The sequence below is a fragment of the Larus michahellis genome, chromosome 7 (assembly GCF_964199755.1).
Source record: "Larus michahellis chromosome 7, bLarMic1.1, whole genome shotgun sequence".
NCBI classification, from domain to species: domain Eukaryota; kingdom Metazoa; phylum Chordata; class Aves; order Charadriiformes; family Laridae; genus Larus; species Larus michahellis.
Window position 1 is genome coordinate 7,142,985 of NC_133902.1, and position 20,010 is coordinate 7,162,994.

Sequence of the window (20,010 nt, forward strand, 5' to 3'; positions counted from 1 at the left end):
GGATCGGAAAAAAGAGAATTCCCTCACACAAGCTTGGGAAAGGACCACAGATTTACTTTTTTATTATAATTATCATCATCATCACTATTGTTGTTGCTATTATTACTACTACTATTACTATTTTATTATCACTACAGAGACCTCCTTTCCCTGGCAATTTTATCATGGCAATTTTAAGTATTTTGCTGTTACTCTATAGGTCTAAGACCAATACCAGAGCTATAAATACCTGTGGCCTTTAATGTTCACTAGGCTTGGCTGTTTATTTAGCACAAATTTGACTGATTTCAGGACAAACTATGTTTTACTCTCAGGTTTACTTTCTTTTTTTGTTCAGAGAATTGGACAGTGATAAATAATAATGTTACTATAGGGGTTGTTGTTCCTGTACAGGACAATGTGAGTGAGATGGCTTTGGTTTGGCCTTTAACATTAAGGATTTGGGTGCTTTAGATAAAAATAACTTACATAAAAACAAACAGCACTTCCTGTTCTATGTATAATTTTTAAAACTGTCAAACCCAGTAGATATGATAGATATACATCTTGGGTACCAAGGCCTTGTTTCTGTCTTTATGCGATTTTTCTGTTGTATTTACACTTTCCTGCACTATAGCAAAGGACCCTGTAAGCAATGAAAACATTCACTTCCATAAATCTACCACATTGCCCTTTTCAAAAAGTAATTTAACATTATCCTGCAATAGTTATACACAGATTCCCACATTCAGGAAAAAACACTCTTATAAACAATGTTGTTAAAAAGTAAAAGCAAGATCATATCAATATTTCTCCAGGAAGGCAGTTACAAATTACACCAAGGGGTGTGTGTTTTTACGTGTGTGTGTGTGTGTGTGTGTGTGTAAAAATAAGAGCAATACTTGGCTTCTGTCTTCACTGATCAAGCAAATATTGAGAATCAGAAGGTCGCTTCCCACCTGCCTTAAGGACTTTTGATCTAAAGTGAAGAGTCTCTCTCCGCAGACAGAGGAATCCTATCAATGATTACACCACGTGGGATCTGCAGGATAAATGCCACCGGCTGATCACAGCTGAGAAGGGAAACGCACATTCTTCCAGAACTTCTGTTTGTAACTCTTCAGGCATTAAACCTTTTCATAAGGCATCCAGTGTTTTTACTTCAAAGAGATCAAACTGCTCCCTGTGTGCTGATCAGGGAGAAGGAATTTAACAAAGCTAACAAAAACGTACAAAAAAGCCTAGATGATTTCCAGATCAGACCTGTGACAAACTGGAACAACCCTATTACATCTTGCATGTGAATATCACTGAAAATAGGAATACCACATCCAAATTGCAGATTAGAGCGTCAAGCACCATTTGGCTTTTGGGCTTTTTTTCTTATTTTGAGAGGTGCAGGTGGGATGCATTCAAACATATACTGAATAATTTTTGGCTTGTGGTTAGGCAAGTCTTTTGAGACTTCATATACAATAAAGTACTCTGACTAAAATCTGGAAAATTACCTCTTAAGGCTCTAGCTGTACAGCATCAATAGAAATGCGGTGCCAGCTAATGGCTGCAATAACTGTCTTCATCCCTGGAGAATAATGGATGGAGAATATATCAATATGAGGAGTGGAAGGGCCAGAGAAACTGAGCAGGCACTAGTTATCGGACACAAAGATGATGCCACATGCATGATGTTATCTGTGATAATCTTTACTTTGGGCCCAGGGGGTGGGAAGGATCTTCTTTACAGAGGAGAAAGTATCCATCAGGCTATATTCATAATCGTCAATGTTCCACTAAGTAAGCATTTTTGGAGAAGGGCTGAAGGAGCACTGATGTAATAGAAATCAATGGAATTCAGCTTTTCTGCATCTATTGTTTAGAGCAAAGCAGGGGAGAAAAAAGCCTGTACATCACTTCCGTTTCTGATCCTTCAGTCATATGAAGAATTCAGTAAAAGGCTCTGAAGGAAATCTTTAGTGAACCGCAATAAAACTCTTAACTATTTAAAAATCTATTTAAAATCCACACCTTGACATTCACAGCTACCAAAAGGAAACATTCTCAGTATAAGCATCAAATGAATTTTTTTAAGTTTGGCCACGTGAGCACTTATAACAGCGCAGGATGCGAAATTACTGTTTGGCTTTATTATCCCCTTGATGCCAGCCCTTTCTTAACGAAATGGAGTTGGCTCCAAGCATAAGCCCAGTAGAGAACAGAACGCTGTAAGAAAGTTACTGCCCTGAGTTCTTTGCAGACTGATGCTATGCCTTTCCTTAGCAGACATTTACAAATAAGAACACCACACAGGGTAGATTATAGGATATCCTGGTAATTTCTCTACAAGATCTACAGTATGTTTTCCCTTCACATTTAAGCACCTGTCTTAAATTCAACCACCAAGACTGGAGCACCTGTACACTGAAGTTTTGTTGTTACAAAAGGCACAAATAAAATGTGCTGGCTCTCTGCCATTCAAGTCGAATGATCACATTTCCATCTAATCACATGCAGGGGGAAAAAAAAAATTAGTACTGTGTCAAATTTGCTCAGGAAAAATCAGGAAACGCAGGAGTTAAACATTCCAACAGCAGCACGAACTTGACCATGTTCTACATCCTGAATATTTTATGGTATATTTATTACAACAATATATTAAGCTACACATTCAACCACAAAAACAAAAACAGAAAGACAAATACTACTCATGTGCAACACAGCTGCATTAGCATTGCTGAGGAACACCGAACTTCAGAATTCCTGACACTGTTTCTATTGTACATTCTGCATTTAATTTCTATGTATAAATAGTCAACAAAGTGGACAAGAGCTTCTGCTTAATTATGTTTGCTTTGTAGCTGTCTCAATGAGGTTCTAAGGCTCCCACGCCACTTAGCTGATATGGATGGAAGATGCGACTTCCACATCATCATCAAATCTTCTTGAAAAAAAAAAAAAACCACAACCTTTATTTTTTGACATACTGGTTTACACAGTAACAGAAATGTCTTCAAAGAGCTAGTGATGCTCATTTCATATTTTTGACCTTTTATGCCATCACTTCTGATCAAAAGCCTTCAGATAATACAGCTGAGAATCTTCTTCATGATGAAGAATTCTCTGGGGAGCCAGTGACATTCTTACAGACACCCTCCGGCGGAGGTGCGTCAGGATGGGGCCAGACGGGACGCTGGCTGCCTGTCCCGCAGAGCAGGGATGCTGCAGTCATGCAAACAGAGGCCTGTAAGACCTTTTGCTGAGCTTCCTTTTCAGGGATTTCTACTTTTCCAATTTAAACTGACACTGCCCTTTCCTAAATTAAAAAAAAAAAAAAAAAAAGGCAGCAAAAGAGCCCCGTTGCTGGCCAGCTGGCTCACTATCAAAAATCTCTGCAGCTAACTAGGTAGCTCATTTACCTCAAATTTCAAACATATTGAGTGACTTAAGCCTTTAAAGATACACTCTTACATCGAAGAGATTTCAGCACATATGAAATCTGAAAGCTTAGACAAAAGCTTTACTGCAGCCTTCAACATGCCAGAGCACAACACCCGCTTGAGCGCATGAGCTGTTAAGTGAAACAACTAAGCTCCAAAATCCTCAGGACAACTACTCAGCAGCACAGGTCCAAGAAACCCATTCTCCCAGGAAAAAAACCACGTCTTTTTGCCCAGTCACATGCTGTCACTGGCCACAGGCAAGCTGGGGTGGCAACAGGGGAGAAGGGCTGCGGTGGCCGCAGCTCCGGCTCTTTGCTGGGTCCCGCGGCTTTCTGAAATGCACAGTACAAAATCAGGGGTGTTCTTAACCAACCTTTGGAACCCCAGAACCAGAACAAAGTTTGAGAACATCTTGAGTTTCTCAACTCAGCTGGAGTTTGGATTTTCAAATAATTTGGTAAATATCTGCAAAAGCTCTATTTTATCCTCTCTAAATTCCACCGTTGGTCCACAAAAATGCACTGCAAATTGAAAGTTATGGTTAGGGATAGGATACCCCTATTCCTCAATATACAGTTCAGTGGATTAATTTTTAAAAACAAATTGTAGTATCTTTTTTAAAAAAAACAAACAATAACTGGAATTAGAAAAGCACAAGTATTGTCAAAATACACACTAAATTGAGGGGTTTTTTATTTTTGATCTAAAATAAAGCAAGGCTTGTAGCCTAATTCTCTTTGGTGGAGTAAGGAGGAGCGAGGAACAGAGAGACACAAACCAGCCTTTTCCCGTTCGAGCCTCTTCACTGAACCCCAGCGAGTTCCTGGTATCTCACAACCATGTATAGGAAGAAACTGACACCTATTGGCAACTTTAATATTACTGCATAAAGCTGCTTTTCTTCAAACTATTCCAAGAAACAGCTCCTCCTAACTAGATTTTTCTTTAAATACACAGATAATATAAAAAGATCATTTAGAACTTTTCCAATTGTGACTGAAAATACACCCAGAAAATTTCAGACTCTTTTTAACAATAAGACTCTGACCCTGCCAAAGTAAATTATGATCCCTCAGGAATGTCCAGATTATAAGAGGCTATTCTAATTGATAAAACAGTAGAACTAGTCACTAACTGCTTGAAGAAGTAAAATTTTGATTATTTTTCAGAGGTGAATACTTTTCTTGATGTTTAGCATTACAACACACACAGCCTTGGGAGCAGGTAAACGGCATCCTAATCCTAACCACGTCCTGAGCAGAGCACAAGCAACAGAAAGCACATTATTTTTCTCTACTAACATACCAATTACTGTGTTACAGCTGTTGAGGCAGCAAAGGGACACTTACAGCAGAGAAACAGCTTTTGGGGAGCACCTTACCCATTGCAAGCCATTGCCTCCTATTGAGAGGCAAGCGCAGGGTAGAGAGGGATAAAAGGAGCCTGAGCAAATATCTCCTTCATATTCAGGATAGATGGGAAAGTGCCTGCTGACAGATACTGGCCTATAGTTTTTCTACTACAACACTTTAATGACCTGCTTGAGCTTTGTGGCCAGCTAAATTAAGGACACATTAAAAAAAACAAAACCAAACCCAACCCAATGTACCTGGGCCTAAGGAACAACAACAGATGAAAAGCGGGCAGACTGCTGTCGATTTGTTTTCAAACTGCTGTTTACGTGTACAACCGGAAACTCAAAACCTGAAACTTTTGCACATATTTGTGCAAAACAAACAAAAGAATTTTTCAGCTACCTACGGATGTCAGCGTAGATGTTCTTCACAACAGTGAGAAATTAGTTACGGCAACAATAAACATGCAAGGGCCAAAGATTCATGGAGTAACACTTGGATATTTTAAAAAAATTTTTTTTTTGAAGCAATAGATTTCCTGAAACTCCAAACGAAGCCATGGAGACCTGCTTTGAGGCTTTAGAAATGAAAACAAACCAAAAAAAAATCTGTTTTCTCTCACTCAACCACTAGAGCAAAAAGACTGACCCCAATTATTATACATACTTGTAACGAAGAATTTTTTGGTGAAAGTACAGCTGTCAAAGGCGGCGATTTTCTCTTGCAGGACTACAACAAGTATCCTGAAAACACAGAAATGGAACGTGTACTTTAAACATTAAATGCATTGGTTTAAAGATTCAATATCTAAATGTAATTATTTCAAAAGCATCAATATAAATTCTACAGTGATAAACTGCCAGATTACCAATACGTGGCAGTTATTGAGGATTCTCTCTTATCCCAACCACATAACCTTCGTTTCAGGAAGTACACCGATCTGATACAGAACAACACAGCATATTTATGATATACCTCCTGCAGTAAAAGCTCCATTAAAAAGAAAGAATGGAATTGCAAGGATCCTGAATTACTTTCAATGACTGAAATAACAATCAAATCAACAATCGGTAGAACACAAGCTAAATTTGAAATAATCCCATTGCCCAGCTCATTGCAAATTTATTAAGCCATCTTATTTAGTAAAAGCAGGGGTGTTTTTTTGTACCAAGAACATCAGCACCCAAATGCAGCTGAGAAGCAGGATTTGTGCCAATTAGCAAAATTACAGGTGTGTGTTTATGTATTCACTTGTACACACTTTTACTGTAAAATATCTGTTCGTTACTTGAAACAAAGTAAAAGAACAAAAGCCACGCGATAACTATGCATGAAACTCCGTGCTGTCTAAATGAACAGAGGCCAAATTTGGAAAGTGAAACATCTTAAAAAGCTTTATAACTAGGACACATCTTCTATATTGATGACTTCCCAAAACCAAATTCTTAACTCTTGAAATGAAAGAACCACCTGGGATGCCGACAAATAAACAGATAAAGTCTACTGGAACATTTAGCAACATATCATAATTAAGAATCTCATTATTTTCTCATTAGGAAGAGTATGAGACAGTACTTTTCAATTAGTTGACAATATGGAGCATTATTAAATGCTGTTCTGATAGTTTTAATAGTGAAGATATGAGGTGGCAAAAAATAATTCTCATCTGGCCATGACTAAAATACACACCTAATGCTTTATCTGAAAATTACGATTGCATATTACAGTATAGAATAATGTTTAAAAAGATGGTGAATCACATCAGTCTCAACACATATCCTTGGTTTAAGGCTGATGCTTATCTCCCATTAGTGTGAAAATCAGGCATTAACTCCTCTTTTTTCCACTCCTGTTCTTAACTGTTTCGCCAGGAGAACTCCTCCTTCCTATCCCATGGAGCTCCATACCTGTAAGACTCTTTGATGAAGGACTACACTAAAATCAAAATATATAGCTGATATACCCGATCCACATGCTTGTTGATGTTTTCAGAGATATAAATAAAGTTCTGAGTCATGATTTCCAGCTAAAAACTGTACTAGTGCTCCTCCACAGTCATGGTTTATCTATGCGTCTGTTATTTGATTTTGCTATTATTTTTGCCAACAGTTTGCCAAATAATGTAGATTGTATGTGCAGTTCCCAAGATGACTCCTGAAGCCTTTTCAACCGGCTGGTATAACGCTAACTACTTCCTATTTCTTTGATACAGAAGCTGATTAAAGCAATAAATACTGTTCTGTATCTCAAATTCTTTCAGGACTCTCTGGTTTACAACATCTTGTCCTGGGACTTTGTCGCTGCTCAGTTTATCAGTATGCCTCTATCTAGAAACAAGGAGAAGCACAAATTCTTAGAAACAGAACACCTATATCTATTTGATTGCAATATTTCCCAATCCTGTAGATTTTTCTTTTCCGCTCTTTGAAGACGTACTGTCTTTCTGCATAAATGAAACCTACCAGATGGATGATTCTGGAGTATAAATACATAAATAATAAACAGTTTTCCCTTCTTCTGCAACTCAAGTTTTATTTTAAATTCTAATTTTGGACTCCATTAGTCTGTAGTACGGTTAACGCACCATTAGCACTGCTCTTGGACACATTTAATGCATTTTCAATCTGAAATAGTGAGCTTTCCTTGGATAACAACAGAATGTGATACGTTCCAGAAAAGCAGCTACCCTGGATACAGCCACGCTGCTTTGAAGTAGCTTTTCCATTTTTACCACTTAGGAAAAGAAACATTAGCACCTGGAAAGACTTTTTAGTTGGGAGAGACTTTGAATGATGATTTGCCTTTTGACTGTTTTTACAATTGGATTTTTCTTCTGCGAGGAGGCCAGACTGGAAAGATTTACTATCATCACACTGTACACAAGGGAACTTTAAATTTTTCAAGGGACAGTTGCACAGATAAGTACTGAACTCCTTCTGACAGCTTTTAAAGGAACAGTGACCTATTCATGGTACATAACCCTCAGCAACTCATCCACTTCAGTAAAACTCTTTTTTGATATAATAATTATACCCACATGCTACAAGAAGACCAGGGTTAAAAAAACCACTACCATCCTTTACTACTTTAAACATTTACACCATCAAAATATCCTCCTCGTTATTAGACTAGTTGTGGTACTAAAGGTGTTTGTTCAGTAGTACTAGTTTCCTTCTGTAGTCATTGATGTTCAGATTTTGATCGTACAATGACAGACAAACTTCTATCTAACAAAACCCTTGTGGCTTCTAAGGTTGGGTTTTTTTCTGTCTTTTTTTCCCCGCCAACCTCCAACACTGCAACCTTCCCTTAGTTGCATGAGTTCAATACATGCCCATATTCTTTTGTGGTCTTCACGTAGGCAAGCGTGCTGGCTACTGCCATACCAAACAAGCACATAAAATGTACCATTCTGATGTTTTGTTTTGTTCTTAATGATTTGCGTTATTGTGGCACCTTCCTTACTGAAGGATAAACAATTCCAGCAAGGAAATTCCCAAAGAAATGCAGCAAATTCTCCATTCAGGAATCATATTCCACAACTTCCATAAGGTACCTCAAGACACAATGGCTAGGAACAGCAATAGCTGGGTGGAAGGAGGCATCAAAGCAAGCAGCACGATCACGGACTTTGACCAACGTCACTGCATTAGAGTCTCACATCAGGAGTGCCAAGGGATCAAAATCCTCATGTAGGATCCCAAGGTTTCTCTTCTGTCTTAAAAAGATACAGTAAACTACTGTGTCTTGGAGAGATGAAGATCTAAAGTTAATTCAGAAAAATTTGAACTCACGATTCTATGGAAACAAGTTATTTTCAACCTGATGCTCAGCCTTCTAAGCCATTTTCTCTCAGAAATTAGGTGACATTATCCCAACTAAGAGATGCTGCTTTGTTATTTGACTCACAGGAACGTTATTTCCTGCAAACCACAGAGTGTACACTAGGAATTTGGATGTGCAGGAAGGCAATATTATCTGACAAAGCAACAGAACACGAAGAAGAGAGACATAAACTCTTTAGTGCTCTATACTGTTTAAACTCTCGATGATCCCATTTTTCCATCTGTAGGTAGAAGATAGAGGATTCCAATGATTCCTGCTCACCCTCATCACAACTGAAAGAAGCTTAAATGATTTCAGATGCAAAATGTTTTGAGCTTCTTAAATGAAAGCCACCGGAGAAGCCTACTGTCATTCTCAAACTGAAATATTACTCGAGAAACGGAGAACCGAAGCTATGATTACAGCAAAGTAAAAATAATAAAATCAGGGAGCACATTCATCAGAAATTATATTAATTACCAAAATTTCACATGCCCTAACACAGGAAGATTATGTAGTAACTACCCTTACCTTTTATTGCAATGCAGATCATAAATAGGAGTTTTGAACTGTATGGACTTGACCATCTCTCCTGTTCGCAAAGAATAAAGGTCCACGCAGCAGTAAGGTGGGCTTGTACTGAAATGAATAAAAAGAGAACTTAAAGGACAGGAAGACTTTTTTGTAAAAATATTTTTTAAATTATTTCATCCTCCCTACATTCTTTAGCACGCTAAATGAAAAATCCAGCAATATGAGCAGAATGCTGGAGAACAAAAGGGTCAATATAAGCCTTCTACACTAAGGGAAGGTGTGATTAAAACTGAATTACGATGTCCACAATGGTCAAGAACTTATACTGTGCAACTAATTATCAAGCATTTAATTTCCTTTGTCCCAAATCAGACTTTGGAACATGAGATCAGATCTGACCAGCAAAATACAAGCCAGTTGATAGGCACGCAGTTTTAGGCTACACTCTAGCTATTTAAAAACTATTCCGCAGAGTAACGCTTTTCTAAAGGGAGTACTTACTGACCTCTACGCAACAGCTGAATCATTTGACTTGATTTGATAGAGACACATTACACAGAATTTACATTACGTCTCTGACGGACTTTTGTTTGAACTATATAGATCTTTTCAACTGCTCTGTGTCACTTTTATCATTTTAATATAAATAAAACTCTAAGGCTGTTTCTTAATAAAAAGGCTTGCTTTCTTTTGAGAGGGAGAAAGTCTGAGTGTTCCGATAGGGTTGAGGAAGGTAGTGGTGGAAACCATTTTACAAGCTGAGGAGAGGCTTTGATGTGGCAGTTCTTTTCCATAACACCTTTTTTCCCCTCCAAGAACACATTAAAATGTTGGCTACTTCTAGGTCAACGAATATGAAGCAGCACAAATTGCCAGCTGTACAAACATATACTAAGTATTGGTAAAGGAGGGTGTCTCCCCTTGCCCATATCTGTTTTATTTTACAGAGTTTAACACAATCCCTGACACAACACTTGCTTGTCTTTCGGAGCTGCTCAAGCTGCTCGAGAATTTTCTGAAGAACTGGAGTACAAGCACCGACCATTTACCTCAAATGCCTCAAGATAACAAAAAGGTACATATAGTAGAGAAACAATATACAATATATGCACAGAAAGACAACTATCAAAGAAATAATAGAAAAAATAACTTTTGACATTTTGCCTACTGAAATTCTTCCCAAAATACACATTTTTCTAGGCGCATACCAAGGCTAATAACTAGAGGGTGCTATTTATTACTTTTAAGCACTTCAAAGGCCCTTCAAAAACACTTCCAAAACAGTAAAACCCAAGTCTAGTTACTTTACGTTAGAGGCTCATTGCTGCTAGGAAAGGCAGAAAACCACAGCGAGGTCTACGTAAAAACTTTTTTTGAGTTAAGTACATTTATTACCTACAGGAAATTATTATTTTGATAAAAGGGTACACAGATTCTTATTTCACAACAGAAATCAAAGAAGTTGATATAGCTAAAATCATATTAGCATAATTGATATCAATTACTATTTCCATATAAGTGTTGAAGAGTTCCATCTTGACTTGGCACATAGCTAACTACGTAACTACCACTCAAGAGTATCTACCTTCTAATACGTTTTGCACCAACAAAATTATGGGTAATAATCCTGTCACTCAAATGAACAATTTTTGTTATGTCATACCTTTCTTTTGGCTGATCGTGGTAAGACCATTCTACCAATGCTTTTTTAAACTGCACTGGCCAAAAACCAGTAACTAGAGTTCAAGTGCTAATGATCAAGCAGTAGTGTGGACTAGGTCAGACGTACTCTGAAATTCTATCTGGCTCCAATTCAAAAGCCCTCTTTCCAAATGTTATCTTTCTTTTCATTCCATGGTACACTGTGATCCAGGCTCAGAAAATAATATGCATGTTTGGTTTTTATTATTTTCTGAAATAAAAAGACATGGTCATACACATTTGAGGATGTCCTGTGACCTGATCAGCAAAACCAAATGGCAGTCACCAGAAAAAGTCACACTTTTAGTCCCTTCTTGTTCCATACCAACTCAGCATTATCATGAGTCTTCACACAGCCAACAATGCTTTCCCGGAAAAGTCCCATTTTTTGGCGAAGTGCTTTACCCACCAACTATGACACAAAAGGGTGGAAGCACAAGGGCTCGCTCTTTCTTTGGCAATCTTGTCAAAGGTGGAAACTTAAAAAAAAAAACCTGTTTAATTCACTAGAAAAGACTTCTCTCTTTACCATTTCCTTCTGGTTACTTTAGTGCCTCCCCCTGTTAAAAGTAATGACTGTTACGAACCTCATTTGCTACTGAGCGCTCTCAATTCATGAGACACAAGAGTTATTAAATTAGCATAATTCACAAATTCTACTCCAAAAGCTGAGTACCTAAAAGAGGAAGGATCCAATGTTGAGATCCATAATGTCAAGTTCTTTTTTGATCAGGCCTCAGTAACAACTCAATAACATGTTTTCAACTTGTTGGCAAAAAAAAAAAAAAAAAAAATTCAACGATTTTAATTTAGTTCTTCAACAGAACCCCACACAGTAAGGATTCTCAAACACTGCAAAACTTCATTTCTTTTCCAAAGACATTATTTCTCAACCATTCTAAAAGCATGAGCCTTTTGAATGGTCTTTGTTTACCCTCCTTTATAACTCCTCAGCTAGCAGCAAGATCAATTCTTCTATATCAGGAGAATGAGGGTAACAGACACAGATCTAAGGAATCATTTCTCTGTCATGGTACTTAAGGAATGATGGGAGTGCCTCGATTAGCCTACACTACTGACACGCAGCAATAAGAGCTATCCTTCCCTCCTCATTTCAGTAATGTCAAAATCTCAGGCTCAGTGGTTCTGTGCACTTTCCTTTCCTGACATGCGATGGATTTTATATTAACCCATTTTAACGAATTAAATCAACAGAAAAATGACACTTTGTCCTTTCTTTCTCCTCTAGAGGGAATTCTCCCCCAGGTTAATTCACCAAAAGGGCTCAGTGAAAGCACGAACACAAGAAAGGAAGCAGAAGCACGTGAATTGAGCAATAGAAGCAGTGCAATAGGGCTGTAAAGCGAGGACTAACTTGCCAGCACAGACCTGCAGATCCAGGCAGCTTTTCCTGACCCTTTGTGACCTCCACTGAACTAGTCCCCGTTCCCAGTCTTCTTCAGATAGGGAATTCAGGGATTTCTATGGCCCACATTGCAGAGGAAGTCAGACTCAATTAACAGTGTTCCCTTTACATTCTTCAAATTAAAAATCTGGACTGTATATGCTTTTAGAAGCTACCACATCGCAGGAAGACTTACACTAAGCAAGATGACTCATTTAAATACACAAAAAGTTACTGTGTTCAGTGAGACAATGCATCATTATTGATTAATATCCTGGAGTCCTTTGCAGGGTCTCTAGAAGATTTACTTAGGCATAATGCTTTGTTCTTAACAACTTTCGTCACTAAATTATCAAAACAAATACACAATTAAATATTAAATGTTCAAAATGACACCACCTATGAGAATGAAAAAAATAACATTAAGTGTAATCAACGTAAGTATACTTAAATTTCAGCTACAAAACCAGAAGTAACCAAACTACCATGGAACACCACCAAAACCACCACAAATTGCAAGACGGAGCCCCACAAACTTGCAAAATATCTCTTGACAGTCGGAAGTTCTCGAAACCTTAGAAACGTATGAAACTAAAATTACCGCATCTTGTGCTGTTTCAGGAATAGACTAACTAACATTAATTTCATCAGAGGATCATACAGACACTGGAAGTAAAAGTGCCAGAAATATAGTAGTTGATGGCCTATCCTAGGCTCTGCTAACAAACTGCTGTCTTTTGGGAGAAAATAAAGCAAGGAGACTTCTAGCTAAGAAGCTTTTCTTCTGAGACACTGCAGGTTCACACAAGTCTCGATGAGAAGGGCTCCAATCACATTCAGCGGACCAGCGATGGTTGTGTAAAGGGGAGAGATTAAGACAGGAACCTGAAAACACTTGGGGTTTGCAATTTGGGAAGAACATTAAGTCTGTCACAAATATAATTCTCGCAAATTACTCTCACAGATTATTGACGAATTTTTGTTATGTATCTTGGTTGTTAAAAGAGCTGCTTAATGCAGAGATATCAACAACTTCTTTAAAGGTAATGGGCACAAATTCAGCAACAACCTCCAAATGTTAGCATTAATAAATATACAAATACAGCCAGACTCTTGTATCGTCTTCCATTTGACTGTTACAGTACAGGGACAGGAGAAAAATAACAGATGCCTCGTACAGCTGGCACTTGACTACATCTGTGCTGATGCATCACGACATAACTATCACCTCTTCACAGATTTGCTAGCAATGAGTCACACCATTTATAGAAGCTCTGTGTAAAATGTTTGCACACAGGGACAAACATACTGTACAAAACACACACACTTTTTACACGGGGAAAAAAAAAGGAAAGATTGATGGAACCAACCTGAGGCCCAAGTTTTCTGTGCCTAGAAAGGTTTTCCTTTGCCTGCTCACAAGTGTTTATTTTCCTCCCTGCTGCCTCTCCTCACTCTGCCACGTGATCACCAACATCCCCCTCAAAGAGAGAATGGACATCAATGACAGAATGGCCTCATGAGTCCAGATTTAAAAAAATATATATTTGAGAGGCATAAAACAGAAAGAGAGCTTTTGCTGAAAAAGCTGACCACCAGGCCTTTATGTGAGGCATTTTGCAGTAAATCGTGACATTTAAAAAAATTACTTCAGGATGGAAGCTGTTTGGCCAACAAAGCCATCATTGTATATTTTATATCGGCTTCACAAAAGACATGGGTAGAATCTTTAGAAAAAGACATCAAGGGAGGCATCTCTATCTACCTACTTTTTTACTCTACATGTATACAACATAAGCTTGATGAGATACACAATGATGTCACTTCGGAACAGTGAGAGAAGTTATGGCATCTTAACACAGTTTAGGTAGTAATAAAATTGCTAGAACAATAATTACAACCTTCATTAGGGAAAAGTATACAGGTATACAGGACATCGTTACAGTAAAAATATTTTCTATCACCTATACTCCTTTACACAGGCTCTGCAAATTTATTTTGGAAAACAGTCAATTAATTGCTATTGTGTTAATGTGTTAAAATGACAAAATGAATGCAAACTTTAGAAAAAGGTGAAATTGTATCAAATTATCAATGAAATCACATAAAGAGATCACGCAGACTGATACAACAAATATAGAAAAAACCCTATCACTTCTCAAGAACATGACGTTAGAGGGGTTCTAAGCAATATCAGTGTTACAAACAGGCTACCAAAGCTTGCCGGAAAAAGCTGTTCCAAAAATTAGTTAACCTCAGGATTTGTCGATTCAGTCGTGATGCCTCGCTGTCCTTTAGTAAAGGCAATATAGCTTCCCGCAGGCAATCACTGCAGCGTTCTCTACTGGAATCTCTTTTCGGTAACTTGACTTCATGTGATGGAAGAAGGGAAATAGCTTATTTCCAGCTGCTGTGTATGAATTGATCCTCGTCTCAGGTGCCACGCCGCAGCATGCTGCATGTCCCTCTCGCCTGTTGAAACTGCATTACCATGAGCTCCATCTTTCTCTAATTACACAAAGAATTACATTACATCTGCCTTGTTCCATAGCTTTACAAGGCAGTTTCTTTCTATATTTACTCAGGACAAATGTTGCACATATTAGCAGCAGGTTTTCTGTAGTAATGATCCCTTTCTTTCTCTTTTATATTTTCCACATTTAAAAAAAAAATAAATTTCTTCTTCTTCCATCACATAATTCCCTTCCTAATGGGCATGGCAACAGAAAGAGCTTTCTATAATGAAAATAAAACCCTTCCACTCATCAGTGTACTTGATCTAACATACAACAAAAAAGTCTTCCATTTAATCCCTATTCCAGTTTTGATACTTACAGGTATTATCTAGGAAGTTATTTAAACAACATTGAACAAATTCATATTACAATTTGATGGAACTGGGCTGTGAAACTGTATGAGTTACTGCACAGTACACAGAAGCAGCCTAATAAAACCTCTACTGACCTCAACAGAACAATGCCCACCACCCACTGAAGCTAGACACAAAAAAAAAAAAAAAAAAGACAAAAGTGACAGAAAATGCCTTGCTAAATATAGCTAATTTGTTTTATTAAAGACTAAAATTGTTTTGGTTCTTGCAGCAACTAGAGAACACTGCTTCCTAGCAGCTAGAAAATGCTGCTTCCATACCTTGGAGGCCAAATCTCGCTGTCCTTACGCACATGAGTACCAACTGATAGAAAAAGTGACACATCCACACGTTGGAATTACATTCCCTGGGAAATCTAGTAACATTTAAACCTAGAGAAGCTTCAAGCCTTCTAGCACACGTTATGCAGATCAGTGAATTTAACAGCGATCACTAGATGAACTTCAGACAGCAGCTTATGTACTTCCAGTCAAAAGCAATTTGACTTTTACCATACAGTCATATAGTCACCACCACTTTACATAAAAGTAAAATGATGAATTAAAAAAAAAAATCTGGTAATTATTCTGGCATGATTTGTCTGTTATCTTTAAAGTTTTGTTTCACAACAAAAAAGCTCCGTTTTAATTTCAGTGTTTCAAAATTAGGTCAGGTGACTGGTTTCATTATTCTATTCTGAAGTACAAATTAGTTTTCAAAACCGTAACCTTTCACTGTTTCTAAAAAAATATAATCACTAGCCTACATCTGTTACTGCACTGCAAGTTCCCAGACTGACTTTCCATTCTACTATGGCCACGCGAGTACCACTTTTCATTATTCTCATATGTTTCTTTCTTTATTCTTTAAACACCGCTGCAGAAAAAGCTTTCATTAAGAATTTCACCATCTAGTCCCCTAGAACTCCTTGGCTCTTCGCATCAAAACTTTCCACAACGAAAGCTTGAAAACTCAACTCTAAGTAATTTTCTTACTCTCATTCGTAGTACTTAACAGATTTATTCAATATCAGGAAAAGCAGAGTAAGATTTCTGAGAAAGTGACACTTCCCCCAAAATATGCGTGTAGCAGTGAAACACAAAGCAGCAGAGACGTTTTAAGTGTACCACAAATTGCAAAAAACATGGAAGCACTTAGTTTTAAATAAGAAAAACCTGTACTGGTCTTAGACACATGTTACTAAATCTAATCTTTTAAATACAAGAGGGGACATTATTTGATACAGCACTAAAATATTCATGTTAATACCAAGAGATACAAACTTCACTCTCGTACCTTCCTCAGCTATTTTGACCAAGTCTGTAAGTCTGGTAAAAAACATTCCATCTGATTCTCTCACCTCTCCATCCCGGTAGTCTCACAGGCATATAACAAAAATATTTTCAAAAAGTCATCAACTCAGCAGAAACCATTTTGCTACAGGTAACTGTAAAAAAAGTTACAAGCCTCAGCCTGAATAACAAAAAAAAAAAAAAAAAAAAAAAGAGACATACCAAAAGAAAACCACATTGTTTGCTCATGTGTGGAAAGAAAAAAGATGGAAATGGTTTGATTGTTCCAAAAGAACCACTAGACAAGAGGCACTACAGCCACCTCTGTGTACAATGTGCAAGTAAACAACTAATTTTTTGAACAATGGAAATAGACAAAAGGTGAACTAACAGGCTTCAGTTCCTGTCCAACGTTACATCAGGCAGGCAGAACAGATGCAAAGAAGGGGAATAGAAGTACCACTCCTTTCAAAGGCTTCCCACGAAGATTCTTGAAAAAGATCAAAACAGTATCTAAAGCGTTGATCCCTACAGCTTAGCACAGCCAGTATTTAAAAACTCCTTCTACTCTTCTGATTTCGGGGTCAGTAGTATTTTGTTTCTGTAATTCTGGTCCTTTCTGCACCGCGCAGAGCCCAGCTGTCAGAAGGCCTCGGGACAGGCTGGTCTTCGTCCCCGCACATGACAAGGTCATGGTCTGCGAGAGCCCGAGGCCAACAGTGCTCTGTTGGCCCTGGAGGCTGGAAACCACCGCAGGAGAACCATCGGTATCTTCTTTTTCTGCCTCTGCAGTGACAAATATCTCTATCCTCAGATGAAAATAACTATCTTTCGCTGCAAGGTGTGGTACTACTGTATAACAAGCCTTTCCTGCTTACAGGCAAATTTATATGATCATAACTAGCTGCACTGGTACAAAATAATTCTACAAGTTATAGGAGACAAATGTGTTAAGCAACCATGTTATGTCCTATCTATTTAAGCCAAAGTTATGTCCCTTTTGTCTTTGGCAAAAGTGATTCTTAAAGAAGCTAAACTTCATTAAAAGGCAAAATTGCAACTAAATGAATTATGTTGTCATATGATTACAAGCTTTGTAACACTGTTCAAAGGATACCTAATGGTAATAGCACATTAAAATAATCTTACTGTAAAGCAAGTACATTCTTTGCCTTATTCTTCATGTCTATCCTCATGTATATGTTTCCACCTGGCTTTTTAAAATGTTCTTCCCAGCCCTGTACACATTGTGCTTTTCAAGGGCAATCACATATGTTTTTTATATTCTATTAACATTTTATCAATTAAAGAGCTACGGTAAAAGATACTTAGCTTTAGGAAAACACTGTGCAACAGCATACCTTTGGAAGACATTTAAGAACTTTTAATAAAAAGCCAATTTCATGCCAGTGAATTGCTATGCTGTTTACTTCTATAGTCTGTATGGATAGCTCAGGTAATGAATTAACTTAATATCTGGAATTCACTGATTATGAGGAGAAAAAAAAAAATACTTTGTTCTCTGTCTACACATATTTCATTCTCTGTTCTATTACAGAAGATTACAAGCCTCAGTTTCTTCCATCAGATCCCCTTTTTAATTTAAAAAAAAAAATAAAAAATTGCTGTTGGCTTACAAGCCGGCTTCTTCTCTACTGTGTTATCCTTATTTATCGGTTCACTAGCTGATATTTGCTGTCGAGAGCGTTAGATATACAGACTCCTGTGAAGCTGCTCTAATTACCATCCCATGAATCAGTTGTCAAGTGCTGCTTGTAAGTGGCAAGGCCAGCGCTCCCCTCCAGGAGATCAAGTGCATCCACTTATCCTAACAAGGGAGCAGAATGTACATACTACACACATGCACCACAAATAGCATTTATCACAGTGGCACCAACATACGAGACACTTCACAAAAACACACAGCAAGAAAAGCCCTAATTCAAAAGGTTTACTATCCAAAAAGCACTAGAGGAAGAACACGGGTGGTGGGGGGAAAAGAAGGAGACGGTGTTGCATTAATAATGCAGCAAGCAAGATGCTGGAACACAGTATTTAATACTGACTCATCACCAGACTGGACATCCTAACTTTAGCAGACAATACAGAAGTCTCATACCCGTGAAAAAGAGTCGCCAGCCCATTTTTAAAGTTCAGATCTGAGAATTTCAGACACATTTCACACGCTCAAAGCAAAGTACTGTGGGCCCAATCTGCAGTTATGTTGAATTGTATAGTTCCAGACGTTGCTGTTTCTTTTTAAAAGGTGCCAAAAGAAGCCCTTGGTTACAAGCCCTATAGAGGAAGTTTTCCCTTAAATATATTTAAGAATGTTCCATCTTATTGATAAGTACAAAATGATTACATACAAGAAGTTCAATCAGAAAAAAAATAATCTAGTATCAGCAAGTTATCTGGAAATTAATATAGCTTTCTGTATCAGAAAACCTGCATACTGCTCTTTTAGTATATTACACAGCATCTTTTTATTTAAAGAGATCAGAATACATAAAAATTATCACCAAAGAAATAAGCTTCCAAAACAAAATAGAACACATCTACTGGATTTCAAACTGTTCTCAGTATAATCTGAAAGTGAAACACGGCTACAGTTACTTATGCTACTAAGAGATAAATATGGAAAAAGACAGGGATGGGAACAAAGCTTTAATATAAAATGAGTATCCACATAAAAGCTACTTAAAGTTTTGTTGGTTTTTGTTCGGTTGTTTTTTTCCCCCCAAACAAATGAAAATATAACATTAAAAACAGATAGATGGCTGTAGGGAGATCTACCACTCTATAAATGTGCTTTGCACATTCATTTAAAAAACCCAAACTAGTATAAAGATTAATTAATTGTTCCTAACATTTTACTTAGAATTGAAAGATCAAAACAAGGATAATTATGATTAAGACATGTTTCTAGGCGCAGAAAGCAGTAACTCTCATCAGAAAATATAAAAAAAGTCTACCAAGCATTTATAGGTGACACAATAAGATTATCCGAATTGAGACCCCATTACACGGAACTTCGCTTTCAAGCATTTTCAGGATATTCATTCATGTAATTTTATGATGTTTTTCTTGTACAATGAATACAAATGCAGATACATGGACTCCTGCCATCCCTTCCTATTTGCACTCATACTTAACCATGGGTCAAGGCAAGCTATTTCCACTCTCCGGTTTGTACAGTATCATACCCTGAACTTGTCATTAGCTGGGTACTGCCAGAAAGAGACTTCTCTGTGCAGCCTCTACAACAACGATCCACCTGGTTCCTAAAGTTTATCGTAGCTCTGTCAGCAGAAAAGATGCAGCAGAATGCCTGTGATGCAGGGGACAGGAAGAGACCCCGTTATTGAGCGAGCCGACAATTCTATGTTAAATAAATGAAGATCAAAACATTCGTTTCAATATAGTAAGAAGCCATCCTACTGAGGGGCAATGCAGATTCCTCACCAGTTTTGCACATTGCTATTGTCTGCAACTTGGGGTGAACATTGTGAGTAACCTCATTGTATCAGCAATCGCATACCACAGTTCATGGCAGGCAAAACTCCTGATCCAACACAGAATGAAAAGTTGTTTCCTCTCACAGGCTGTATGG

General features: G+C 37.7%; 1 protein-coding gene across 23 annotated transcripts in view; it reads right to left on the reverse strand.

Moving 5' to 3' along the window:
* The window catches only part of BCAS3 (BCAS3 microtubule associated cell migration factor), a 363,020-nt gene that overhangs the window by 303,016 nt on the left and 39,994 nt on the right, over positions 1-20,010 (reverse strand). For 22 of the 23 annotated variants that reach the window (XM_074594820.1, XM_074594824.1, XM_074594804.1 and 19 more), the window contains 2 exons: positions 9,128-9,235; positions 5,438-5,514 (listed from right to left, as the gene is read on the reverse strand). In XM_074594820.1, the coding sequence (XP_074450921.1) occupies positions 5,438-5,514; positions 9,128-9,235 (185 nt within the window). Of the gene's footprint in view, positions 1-5,437; positions 5,515-9,127; positions 9,236-13,606; positions 13,706-20,010 lie in introns of those variants that run through there. The other variant, XM_074594825.1, reaches the window with a different exon arrangement.